Source organism: Argopecten irradians, chromosome 8, assembly GCF_041381155.1.
Source record: "Argopecten irradians isolate NY chromosome 8, Ai_NY, whole genome shotgun sequence".
NCBI lineage: Eukaryota > Metazoa > Mollusca > Bivalvia > Pectinida > Pectinidae > Argopecten > Argopecten irradians.
The window spans coordinates 5,725,818-5,739,813 of record NC_091141.1 but is presented as its reverse complement, the minus strand read 5'-3'; the positions used below and the strand labels follow the sequence as shown (position 1 = coordinate 5,739,813).

The 13,996-nt window shown below is 33.8% G+C and overlaps 1 protein-coding gene across 1 annotated transcript; it reads left to right on the top strand.

Annotated features, from left to right (window-relative positions):
• The first annotated feature begins 2,297 nt into the window (after positions 1–2,297).
• Positions 2,298–13,423, top strand: LOC138329177 (uncharacterized). The gene is made up of 3 exons (XM_069275975.1): positions 2,298–2,902; positions 8,118–8,513; positions 12,393–13,423. Exons 1-3 carry the CDS (start codon positions 2,824–2,826, stop codon positions 12,536–12,538), a joined length of 621 nt encoding a protein of 206 aa, XP_069132076.1. The 5' UTR covers positions 2,298–2,823; the 3' UTR covers positions 12,539–13,423.
• Positions 13,424–13,996: the final 573 nt, after the last annotated feature.

Here is a 13,996-nt window from a genome sequence, read left to right as displayed (position 1 = left end):
ATTTTAAGTCACTACATTTGTATTTTTGTAAGTGTATTTATTACTTAAATGTGCTATGTGTCCTCAAACTTCGGCACAGTAGAAGCAAATGAGTTTAAGTCGTGAACTTAACCATCGTCGTGAAATACTCGTTATAATGTTTTGTTCATCCAGTATGAAGGTGTCAGTGACACCCAGCCGAACAATGACAAAGCTATAGATAATAAACATTTCACTCCAGTCTCCACCTCCATGGGTAAGTTAATGTATTTTTATTACTTAAACTTTTTCAAACTTCGGTTGTCTCGAAATAAAATCGGTATGAAAAAGTTGTTATGCGTTTTGCTCATTTAGCGTTTTAAAAGACGTTAGTGAAAGACATTAGTTATATAATGTGTGACTATGACATACACCTGAACCTTTTTGACCGGAATTCTCATAACCGGAAGACACCATGCTATTCAATTGGTCTTAAAACTAAGGTGGCTCCTTTTACTGCACTATTCATCATAAAACTTCAATTCTCGGTTTCTCGGAGTATTACAATGATTTCGAGCTAATTAATCATTATTCTCAATATATTTTTGATTGATAAAGTCATAGACAAAAATAATGGAAGGACACTCTTCGAGAATGTTCTTCTGTGTTTTCTCTATGACTTCATACACCCAAAAATATTGAGAATAATTCTTATAATATAGTTTAATATTTAGCAAGGTAGTAATTTTCATGCTTTTACTTAATTTTACAATAGAACAATTTTACTTGTGTAGCAATGATATATTTGCCAAAAGTTTATCAATGACTGTGCCACTACTAAAATTTTCCGCTGAAACGTTTTCCATGTATAACGTCATTATACTCGAAGTAAGATTCTTACAGACTCTGCAAAAATAAACCTTAGCTTTTTATCAATGGAAAGGAGTGCAATATATACAATTGAATTATTGTGGCATGACTATTAAAACTTACTCAATATAAGGAAAAACAAAGAAAGATTCACGTTTTATGTCCCATATTTCGCATTAGTATCTTATTTCATCTGTCCTCACAAGTTATTGGCTAGATCCTATTTTCACTAAAGCTCTTGTTTATACAGAAATGTAGCTGAGCATTAAACAAACTAGCTATACATACATATACAGCTATTAGTATGCAGATGAAAATAAGCAGCATTGCATCCTTTCACTATGACTTACATTAAGATTATCAACATGATAAGAGTGAGACGCCATTTTTAATGTAGTATGTATATATTCAAAAGCCACATATTATTTTAGCGTAATTTGGATGTTATCCATACGATAAATCATACGGTGGATCCTAATTTATAACAAGGAAGTCCCCATTTACAATAATGGAAAACAGGGTTTTACTGTATATACATGCTGAAGCATCAGTTTCTTATTTGAATAATTATGTTTATTTATGTTTTACATAAACGATGCTATATTTTATTCTGGATTACGTCTGGAGGTTTGATGCAGAACTTACTGAGTATATATTTGACTAAAGAATCTTCAATGTTTAAGACAAGGTGGCTACACTGTAATTGGAATTACTATTAAGAAGGTGATTGTTTGGTGGGTTTCAGGCTGAAGTCTACAGCAGAGTACACCATAGCTCTGAAGTAAACGAAAGCAGCGTAAAATAAAATTGAAAATACAAATATGTTTTTCTTTCATACCTGCACGTGTAATACTGGCTGGTCTAGGGCAATACACTCATGTCGCCTGAGGCTGTATTGCATGGCTACCCATGCAATAAAGCCTCGTGACGTCACGGCGTCAACAAAATCTCTATTTCCTCAGTAAAATTTTAACATTTTTTTTCCACAAAATTGACTGGTTTTACTATAAAAGATGCAAGCAACGGAATTTGTGTTGAAAATATCACGTAATTTTTCATGTATGGAAATTGACTTCCAGTCGTGGATTTCTTCGAATTTATTTCAAAATGGCGGGATATTATAGTTGTAAAATTGCAGTAAAACGTCGTGGTATGAAAGAAAAATACTCTTTCATAAGTGGATATGAAGGATAGGGATATTCTACCCTCGGGATCACAAAATGTTGCAAAACCCTCGGCAAGCCTCGGGTTTTACTACATTTTGTGACCCTCGGGTAGACTATCCCTATCCTTCATATCCACATATGAAAGAGTCTTATAATCTTTACCCATAGATCGCTCGCGTTGTACCCAATCGCGTATACCGCTATGATGATGACAAGCTTAGTCGTTGATATTGAAGAGGAGAATGTGAATGATTCATAACCCTAAAAGTCGTGTATTCATTAAAAGTGAATTTATCAAGAGAGGTTTACACTTCAATGTTACAAAGGCCAGAGTGCAAATCAATCGGGGGAGGGAGGAGGGTACACTCCCACCCACATGGCTGTTATGTAAGCTGGCTAACGCGCGTCATAGCCACGTACCTTAAGATATAGGTACTGATGCTGACATGTGTTGTGTTTATCTAACAGAGTGAGCGATAATTAGATACGATGACGAGTATATGAATGGCGGAAGTGATTCGGACTAATATGTATAGAGAGACTTCCACACACATATGTGACTGGCCATATTAACCACAGGTCCATCATTATAGTAACTGTGGGTTAATGTGCGATAATTTAAATGTTACGAAACAGGATCTGAATTTCACTGGGGTTTAACATTTGTGGGCGTGACGGCCTTCGCTGTCTGATAAAACAAATGCGTGGGTTCCTTTTCCTTTCGCAAATGTTTATTTTTTAAGCGCGAGAATGAAAGTACACGATTAGAGCCTGTCTAGTATGATAGAGCCATTAGAGAAGAGAAACAGCTCAACTGAAATCACTGGACATGGAAAAGAACATTTTAATCCCTGTTTTACACCTGTGTAATTTCTTTTTGACAACGTCTGGCAATTATGGAAGACAAGGTACGTGCTTATGAATAATAATTTAAAAAAAGTTATTTCATTGAAGTAAATATTCAGATATGTTTTATATAAAGTTAATTTATTAATATTGTTTTATTTAAAAAATGTAGTTAATTAAAGTGCTAGCCACTTCATCACATTGTGTCTTTCCTTCTTATTCAAAGTATCTTTAAATGAACTTTTGGATATTATGTTGTAAATAGATATTTTACAGCAGAAGCAATTTTTCTGCTTGATTCTATTAATACCTAGACTAGTTTGCAAGGTACCGTTGTATTGCTTATAATGTTTGTATATTTTATATCGTACTTTTTGTATTGTTAATTCTAGACAACTAAGGTTAATCATATCTATATATATTTCTGTATATTATAACCCACATGGGGACATCACCTCTCGACTGATTTGCCGTTCGGGTTTATAAATCATATAAGTGTCTTGTTTCCTGAATTCAGTATTATAAGTGTATTGTTTACGTTAAACAGAATTTTGTGTGAATTGTGTATATGTGTCTACACAAATCACACAAAATTATGTTAAACGTAAACAATACACTTATAATATTGAAATCAGGAAACATTTCATAATATTTCAAATAATTGAAAATCTGGTGCAAATGTCACCGAGTAAGATTTAAAGAGATGGTCGCAAACAGCATTTATTCTTTCCCTTCATTTCCGAAAAAAAAGTAAGAAAATATAAACATGATATAGACCGTGGTTTTTCTTGTTTGAACTCCAAAAATGTGGTACAAGAGACAATTGTGTAGATTCTGGTTTTTGATCTGAAGCTAAGAAAACACCATAATTCGACAAAGTATATATATTTCATAAGATGTTTGTGGGTACTTTATTTCGTTGTGTGAAATTTCCAAAGTATTTCGTGAGTATACATATTCATGGTAGGTCATAATGACAGCAATCCAAATAACCTTAAAATAAATTCGTTTTTTTTATATTCGTGATTCGACACCAACCATGAAAACAGAGAACATTTCTACACAACCAATATTTCATGTTAGACAGTATGTAGTTTTTATGCAATCATACCTTAAACCCATCCTATTCTGTATTTGCATGTTACAGAGTTATCTGCCCTTGCGGGTAGGTATTGATTGTGACGACATGTGTTTGCGAACGTAACATCATATATATTTTCGATTTTTTACGCTCACAAAATAATAACGTAACAATCGATATCTATCCGAAAGGGAGCTAACTCTGTGATATGCAAAGATTGAATAAAAAGTCTTTTCTGGTGAAATTATACTAAGGATAATGCCTGTATTACTGCACACTAGTAGTGTACACATGTTTAATTTAATTAAGGTTGCATATGCCATATTTGGCATGATTTTCTAAATCATGTTTTCAAACGTAGTTTGATACCAATGTTTAGTGGCGTGAACGATTTAACACACATACCTATCAAACATTGATGCTAACTTAGTAAAAATTGTGTTGTTTGTTTAAATTTTCTTTCTCAGTCTTTCTCAGTTTCAGACCAACATACAACACAAGCACAATGCGTGATTGTATTTATTAATAATAAAAGCAGGATCTAATTTCATCAATCCCCATCATAGTTACCCATAGCAACGTGTGTCGCCATGTCTGAGGTAGAATGGCTTTATGTGTAGAAATACACGACCATCTCTATATCTGTATAGCATGTCACTGCTTTTAATTGATTTATTTGGTGTCTATGTGGTAATATGTCTGTATTTATGATGGAAGCATGTATAGAGCACGTGCTAGTGTTATTATACATATCCCTGTGTGACAATAATGCCTTTACTTTTACATCGGGTGTCGTCATCACCAAAGGTTCAGGATACAATCTAGTATTGTCAACTTGGGTGTCGTCCATTTGATGTTGAATGCCCTTTTTATTGTTCGAACATCTAAATGTCTGTATGTCGATTAATCAGTGTAATACATCATGAGGAGCCTATAATGAAATTTTAATAAAATGTTGATGATTGTTCTAAACAACATTAAAATATCTATATTAATTATATTTGTTTAATAATAACATCTAGTTTAACTAGATTTATAGCAAGTTATCAATGCTTTTCGGCTAATATATCAACAATGCATGTTAAATGTAATGAGCAAGTTTCCATGGCAACCATGATATATGACATACGAGAACACTGAAAAATTATAAATAAAAAGATAAGCCTTACAACGCTTGATTCCATCCATCAGCAGATATTATTAGTCTCTTTCAAATACTGATGCTCATGTCTAGACACGTCGTTTTTTGAAGTCATTACTACCATGATGTTTGCTAACCTCCGTACTCTGCCATTGATCTTTATTGATACAGCGGTATAAATGATAGGTCTGCAGAAAACTGACGCCTGTCATGTCGCACGTATCCCACAATAAACGTTTGAACAGAATAGCAATTCGTCATCACCACTCTGGCTGGTAGGAAATGATTACGACTGAGATGCAGTAGGAGTGATATTTAAGATTTGCTCCTTGAATGCACGTTAGAAGTTAATTAAAGGCCCACTACCTTTCCGAAAGGACTTTTTTATTTTTTAAATGGGAATGTACAACGAAATTGATAATTTTATAGAGTCGCAAAAAATATTAACTTACCGTTAATACTACACTTATCAACTCCTTCTTAACAATTGAATTAAAATAAATAAATAATTAAAATGTTAATTTTCATAACGCGGGTCGTCTTATGTTCCTGCCGTCGTCCTAAATACCGCGCGATAGTTGAATATCAATGCACCATAAGGCAAAACAGAGAAATGAATCTTCACTGATGTCATATATCACGCATGAAATCTTGCATATGTTTTGTGTGGTAACCTCATCTTAGGCCAAATAGGCCATATTTTCTAATGCTATTAATGCTTTTTTCAGAAACCTTTAAATTTTGCTCTGGATAGGTAGTGGGCCTTTAAAGCTTCATAACAAACTTGTTGCATTTACTAACGTATTTGTTTCTTTTGTTCTAATTTTACAGAATTAATATGGGGCTGGTCTTATTCGTTATCAATTTCTATATATATATACTCCATTGCCTTGGACACAGGTATTGACGAATATATTGTGACGTCGCCATTATGTGATGCATTTATTATGATTCATTGAACCCAGCTGTCAGATTTACAGACGGACTTTCTCATTTTGGAAATGGAAAACACTAAGTTCTGCAGAAAACAGCTAAATATTTCTATTTCAAAAGCCACCTTTTGTTTAAACCATTCCATAAACACAATAGTTGAAATCATTTGGCTATCACGTAGTTTGTTGATTCGATGTGAAATGGAAGTTTGGTTTGTTCATTTTTCTCCAAATACACCAAACATACGACTGTGACTGTGTGTGATATTCCATACCCATTAAGGATGTTTTGAGAGTCCATAGAATACACTTTTTGTTCCTTATGGTGCATTGTTCTACTTCGGTGTTGTATTTGTCGTACTTGGTCCCCCTTTGGTCGTTTTAACAGCTATAAAGCGTTCGCAAGCATTCCTAGATAATTTGATTACCTACAAAAGAAATGAAGCTTTATGCAGTGTCTTTGTGATTTTTGCTTGAATAGTAAATTTATGGCCATTTAAATGGTTTGAGATAGACAAAGACTTGCATATGTATCGTGCCTTGACTACACTATGGAGAGTTCTTGAGTAATGTCACTAGAAACAGTAAATAAAAGGAAGAAGACATAATCTTTAAACTTTTTGTACCAAATGTCATGAAGATTGGGTTAAACAGGCATGACAAAATTTATCATATTTCAAAAATATTTTTTTCTTTATTTTAGTTATGAGCTTGGCGTTAAGAGTAAATATACTCCTTGTTCGGCATTGTTTCAAACCCAGAATACATTAAAAAAGTTATTTAAAGTCTATTACTTCTCACCAGCTTACCAGTTTCTACAAGTTATGTATATTGCAGGTAAAATTTCCTACCTTAGGAAAATTCGACAAACTGAAATATATTGGCGGAGAAGGAAAAATACCCCCAAAACACGGAAATACATCTTAAAAATTGAAATAACTCTCTTCGTGCCATTTGAATGAGAATGATGAGTTATTAAGATATTAGGAACATATTTCTAAATGACAATACTTTTCTTCAGTTATTTTGACAAGGTTACCTAGTAACGCTTCCGAACGCTTTATAGCACGTATTTGAGAAGGACCCTACTCTTCAAAACGATCAAAATCGCGATCGTAAACGTTATGCTTTCAATGCCGTTCCGTTGTGAGGTTTGTACAAAAATACCTATACGAGGATTTGGGAGTGCTACACGGAGTACGATGAATAAACTAATTACTATAGGTCAAACAGCTTGTAAGAAAATGGTTATGTACTTCACTTTCGCACAGCGATTTCACTTAAAAACAAAATATGTGATTGCAATAGCATAACATATTGTCTGAGAAAGGAATCGACAGCTTGTGTAGCGAAGATTAATAACTATTTATAGTCAACAATCGTTTTGAAATCGGTAGTAAATAGACTAGGTTATTACATTTGCAGTGACGTATCCAGTAACTTATTGAGTAAGTCAGCGCAGTGTTACCTAGTGTAGATTAATGAATTAAATAATTATTTAATTTGAAGTAAAAAACAAAAGGGAATATATGTTTTTTCCAACTGATGACTCTGAAACATTGAGGATGGTATTTTGAAATGGGTAGTAAATACACGTTTAGGGTATTGAAGCGATATATCCAGTGACTAAGTCAGCGTAGTGGTACTACTATGGGAGATAATTAATTCGATGTAAGAAACAAAAGAGACGATTCTGAAACATCGAGGTTGGTATTCAGTGATGATGTGGTCTAAATGTTTTCCCTTCATTTTCAATAGATTGATAAATCAAGTATGAAACAGATTGTAATTTGTAAAGGTACCTGTAGGGGAATGTGTTTAACACCTCTACCGAAATATTACGTACCAGTTGTTTGTTTAGTGTGAAATATGAAACACATATTTGAGGTTTCTCTTATAATAGTTCTATTATAATTCAAAGATGAACGAAATGTTAATTGGGTTGTTTTACTTGGATGTCAGTTAGGAGTACGATCCTTTGATAGCGTATTATGTTCAAAGATGCAATACTTGAGCTTTAAGTAACACGTGTTAACGATTCTAATAGTAATTCTTCGGTGAAATCTTTGTTGTTTGGAATTTACACACCTATTTCAAAATAGATATTTATTGTTTCGTTACAGGTGACTGCCCTTCATCGCATTGGTCGCTAGATACGTCGCGCCGGAAATGCTTTAGATTTTACCCAGAATTCCATGATTTTGCACGTGCTCAACAGCTTTGCACGCGAGATGGAAGCAACATTCCACATATGGACACAGATGTTGACGTGACGTCAGCTTTTCAATATCTATTTTCAAAATTCTCTAACTCATCAGTTCAATTTTGGACGAGGGAACAACACGAAAGAAATGAAAGAATTATAAGTAAAAGAACGACAGATGAAGAGGAAAGGTGCGAGTTTATAAAGCTGGAGCCATATTGGAATATAACAAGACAAGAATGTAAATGTCATGAGAAAATATCTGTTCTCTGTGAATATAATTTAAACGATTCTACGAACAAGCTGTTTTCGAAAGGTAAGTACATTAATTCCGTCTTTCCATTTGACAGAGTTATCTGCCCTTGCGGGTAGGTATCGATTGTGACATTATCAGCTTTTGAGTTAAAACTACGTCACTATCTCTGAACGACTTGACTTTACACTCATAAACACATGTCATAACAATTGAAATCTACAATCAAGGGCAAATAACTCTAAATACAAAAGTGCATATTTAATATTTTTCATCAGCATCCATGTAACTCTTATAGATTCCGGTTATTCTTTCTATGAACAAAGGGCCATAATGGTTTAAAGTACAATACCATTTCTTTGTATTTTCATCAGTTAATATTTTGCACTAGGCCTAGTGTCTTCTCTACGAATTAAAGGCACACTAAAAGTAACTTTTCATTTTTTTTTGTAATCACAAACATATACAATGATCGAACATTGTACCTAGAATAAAGATGATAGACGTATATTTAACATTAGAACGTGAAGATAAACCTATGATATCGAGCAGTCGAAAAATCGTCTTGTAAACAAACCTGCCATCTTCGAACAGTCGTCATTGCCACAACGACAATTAGGCCTATCGTTACACGTTGATGTAGTATGCAATCCACTTCTTTCAAAGTAAGTTTACTAAAAGTTATCAAGTTGGTAATTACGTTTATCGACTATTTAAACCTGATCTGTAGGTATGTGCCGAAATTCGTTAATATACAATACTAGCTGTTTTTAAGTAAATTAGTCAGTCAAATCATTGAATCAAGTATTGCGATAATATACAAACATAAACCTATGGACAGGCCGAGCTCAAAGTATATGTCGTGTTATTGAGTATGCCTACGTTGTATGTATATACGTATATTTGTATATCTCTCAATATATACATTTATCCAGCCTCAGACAAGAATCTTGTATTCCTATTGGTTAAAATGACATCACGTGATATCCAAGATAGAGTCGTATCACGTTAGTAGAAATCGTATCAGGTTTGGACAATAGTGTTATCGTTCTTTGCACCTAACGTCAAATAGCAACAAAATGACGGTCAAGTAACGCTTCGCGACGACGGCACTCAAAGAGATGGAGACAAAATGTTTGAATGATAGCGCTAATGACCACTTTTAAGGCAAACCGAAATCGGCAATACTTATTTAGGTTTGTTTAACAGAAATGGACCATGTCAGCGCATTCGAGTCTTCAATGAGGTGAAAAGTTTTGAGTCGTTTTGTTTTCCATACTCCGTACATAATACATTTTGCAGTTACTACATTGAAAGTGCCTTCGACGGGATAAATTCGTTTCACAGTTTGTAAGTGACCTAATACGGAAAAAATATTGGGTCTGAATTGTAAAGTAACTCAAAGTATGATTTATAAGCGAGCAATCAATTATTTAAGTAATTAGTAATACATGTATATTTTGTGTTTATAATATATCTTAATGATTTTAAAAGCCATGTTTACTACATATATGTCGGCTATACTGGATGGCACAAAGTTTTTTATTCACTATTTATCAGCCATTCTATTACATAAATTAAACATATAAAACATTTCTCAATGGGTATAAGTAATAAGAAACACTGTTGATGTTATATTTCCTCTTTCATATAATTTGATTTCATAGGTTACACTCATCTCTATTAGTTAGATTTTTGAGGTATATTTTCCATATACCGAAAGAATTGCACGTCAAGTGTATAGTATGGCATTATATATACAATGCGGTTTCGCGGGGAATTTTAAAAAGTATGAGCATTATTCTCAATATCATTTGGGGGTATGAATTAAGTCATAGACAAAAATCGGACGGACATTCTTTTTCATAGACAATTCACGTCTATGAAGAATGTCTTTCCGGTTTTTTTATGTAAAAGTGACCCAAAAATATATTGAAAAAGTGCTTAAATAAGTAATTACTAAATATTTGATTTTTTTTTCTTTTCATACCAAGTCTGGCTTTCTGATTGGCCAAATAACCCGACGTAATCGTGACGTCACAATAGAAGCATTGACGTAACGTAATGATTTGGGAAAAAATCATTAGGGAGGATCCCTTGGAAATCAAAGGAATCTTACGTTAAAACGTATATTAATTATGTAAGCAAGTATGTTACTAATACTTAATTTCATCGGGTTATGAAATAAATACAGATTCTTTCATATCCCCATGAAATTGAAAAAATAGTGAAATTAATGCTTAAGAAACAGGAGAGGAGAAATGTAGCTGAGAGACCGGGATTTGAACCTGGGAACTCCGAACACTAGCCGAATATTCTACTGCTGAGCTACATGTAGCTGATCACCGTACTCCCATAACATGAGAGTCGACTGGTCTGTCGTATTTTTATCGTACGTTACTTTGCTGACTGTCGACTCTCATTTCCGAATGCCTATTACTTTGATGCAGCTTCCGACGTCGGATGAAGCAATAATAATATCAATATGTATTAACACGGATAATATCGATGTGTACTTACAATTTAGGTAATAATTATCCCATTTATGAAGTAAAACCATGACTTGAAGCCTCATAAAAATAGTATCATTTCCTTAACCTTTTGACCTACTTTTAAATATGGCGGCTGGTTACTACAAAAACCGGAACGTGAGTTCAAGCGGGCAGAATACAAGTAAAAGTTAAGACAGATCGGGCGTTTCTAGGGTCTTTGCAATTCGTCTTTTTCTACAAAATGTACATAGTTAGTGAAGCCAAACAGTACTTATTTTAACAATATTTTACAAAATGAAACCACAATAAATATGTTTCTTTATTCATAAAACAATACTTACTTCTCCAGAAGAATTGCTTGCAATCGTTCGGCCTACTTTATAACATTAAGATTATATCAGGTTAATATAGTCGATAGAATCGTAGTTTGTTTTAACGCTAACATGGTCGATCGGGTCACGTGATATCTACCGGAAATCGAGGGCTTCGTGAACGCCTCCGTATCCTTTCGGTTTGTATTTATTGTGGGACACAATAATTTTTTTTTTTTCGAAACGTCACAGTTGGTCTCAGTAACATCTTACCTTGTTTTAGTCATTATTTTATGCAGAGAAAACGTGGTAATTTTCTTATAATGTTTGTGATTACAAAAAAAACTGAAACGTTTCGTATAGTGTGCCTTTAATATAAAATGGTCAACGCATTAGTTAAAATGAACGTCTGGTTTTTGTGTCAAGTAAAAAATGTAAAAGCAAAATTCAAATGCAGTTTATCCTAAAGCTATGCCGACAAAACACACATTTCTTTGAGAAACAGAATTAGCAATCAGTCTGCAGTGCCACCAGAAATTAAAGTATCAAGAAAAATATGAGTAATGAGACCTCCATTTAACACAAATCTAATCATCCTTCATAGAAAACGCCAGACGCTCTGAAATGTATTTACCACTGTTCAAATTGTAAACATGAAGGTCTGCTGACCAATTATTATTATTATGTTGTTCTAATGCAAATTTGAAGCAAAACACGAGAGGGAAAGACAAATAAAAGTGTTTTCAAAATCTTTAAACATTAATCAATTTGCATATCTCAATGAAAACAAAATCGCAAATAGCGCGGAAAAGTTTTTTTTTCTTTCATCTTCATCATATCCAACTTTTTTAATACATTAAAGCAAACTTATTAGTTTCCCCCACTTTGATCGGTTATGAAAATCCTGAGATTTCTCACAACAGAAACGGGGAAAAGTCACACTAGGAACATTGACTTTCTGTATTGATTATAAAATTTATGCATCGTTTTTCTGAATCAGTTTTATGTATACTGCATTCGAAGAGAGATATATAATAGAAATATATCCTATGTATTCTACTTAAAGGGAAGTAACTTGTGTTGACTTGCTTAAGCTATGATAGTAAATGTTTGCCTAAACGCTACCGATATTTTTCCAGATTTTTATGTGCTGGATACCCAGGATCTGATCGCGATTGGAGCCGGAGCAGTGATATTGTCAGCATTCTGTTTTGTTGTTTTAATGGATATAATAAAACATGTCAGAAGCCCAGATCAAAAATTAGCAGACGACGCACATGTATGATATATATAGTTTGACTGCCAGCCTCGCTAACCGTCATAAATAACTCATGACTTGTTTCGAAATCAGATACTAAATAAGGGGTTTAGCATCATAAGTGATATCTCTTAAGGATAATAACACCTGACATAATGACATGAATTCAGGATGCACAATCAGAAAGACTAGGTTTTCATACCAGTTTTTTTATTACCAAGTTCCTTTGGTAATCAGACCTAGTCAAATAACACTGAAACAGCCATGGTAGAAGATGAGGAAATTACCTCCGGGAAGGAAGGATACGACACACATCGACATACCATTGTAATCTGTGGAGAAGACACGTTTAGCCTACTTCACAATGAACTAGAGCTTCTTTAATACTATTCAGGGTCGGATTGCTAGTGTTACTCGTACCATAAAAACTCAGTGAAAGGAAAGCTGCATCTTACATAATTAAAATGAAACTTGTTCTATCATCTATCTAGCTGCAATGGTAGCAACATATTTGATAGAAAAGCAGAATACAGGGATAAGAGAGAGAGAGAGAGAGAGAGAGAGAGAGGAAGCCATTCTGTTACCTTAGCATTATGTCCCTCTGATTTAGTTATTATTAAAAGGGTTGCATGACAATAACACCTGTTACTTGTTACTTGTATTTGCATTATTCTCATGTAGCCATGGCCTTTAGGCATAAACCTTTGTTAATGTAAAGTTGTTTTTAAATTCTGAAAATGAATCATATCTACTCTTGAGTTACCAATAGCTAATTGTTTTACATAGAATGGCATGCGGGTATGGTCAATAAAGTGAACAAACTATTAAAACAGTATACATTAGAATGTTAAACACGGTGTTCGACAACAACATTATTTATCACATTGGACAAATTAAAATTACAAATTACAACGTCATGCTCAAAAGAGTTATCAATTTATATGAAATGAGAGACGAAAGGTACGATAACAGAGTTGTGTCACTTGTGTATCCGGTTTGAACCGGTTCGGATTGATGTCGAAAGCCGCCTCTTTTTACAAGTTACAATCGGCAATATCAGGTAAGTAGATCTAGTTATGTATTTTACTTGTTTAAGCTATCACCATTGGCGGATGTTAGTATTATCCGCTATCTAATATTTGAGGTTGCTGTTGTTTTTTTGATGGTTTTTCGTATGCCTTCTGCATTACCGAGTCTGATCATGACAGTTTGTCTAAAAAAATGTCTCGGTCTCCCAGCCAATTCCAGAAAAACAATATAATTATTGTAAACAATAACTTTTGGGAATAGATCTAAAAAAAAGTACCTGGCACTTGTCCCAAATGGGATTCAAACTTGTAACCCAAAGGTAGAGGGCTTGTGGTAAATATGTCGAGACATCATTACCACTCTGCAACCTTATTGACAGCCACAAACAAGCTACTTCATCCTTTTCTACTTCTAAATAACCAGTGCGTCCTAATAAGTGACCAAAATTGATGAATT

Coding starts and splice junctions, on each gene's coding strand:
- LOC138329177 (XM_069275975.1), top strand. CDS start 2,824: ATGGAAAAGAACATTTTAATCCCTGTTTTACACCTGTGTAATTTCTTT. Junction 2,903..8,117: donor TGGCAATTATGGAAGACAAG/GTACGTGCTTAT, acceptor GTTTCGTTACAG/GTGACTGCCCTTCATCGCAT. Junction 8,514..12,392: donor GAACAAGCTGTTTTCGAAAG/GTAAGTACATTA, acceptor ATATTTTTCCAG/ATTTTTATGTGCTGGATACC.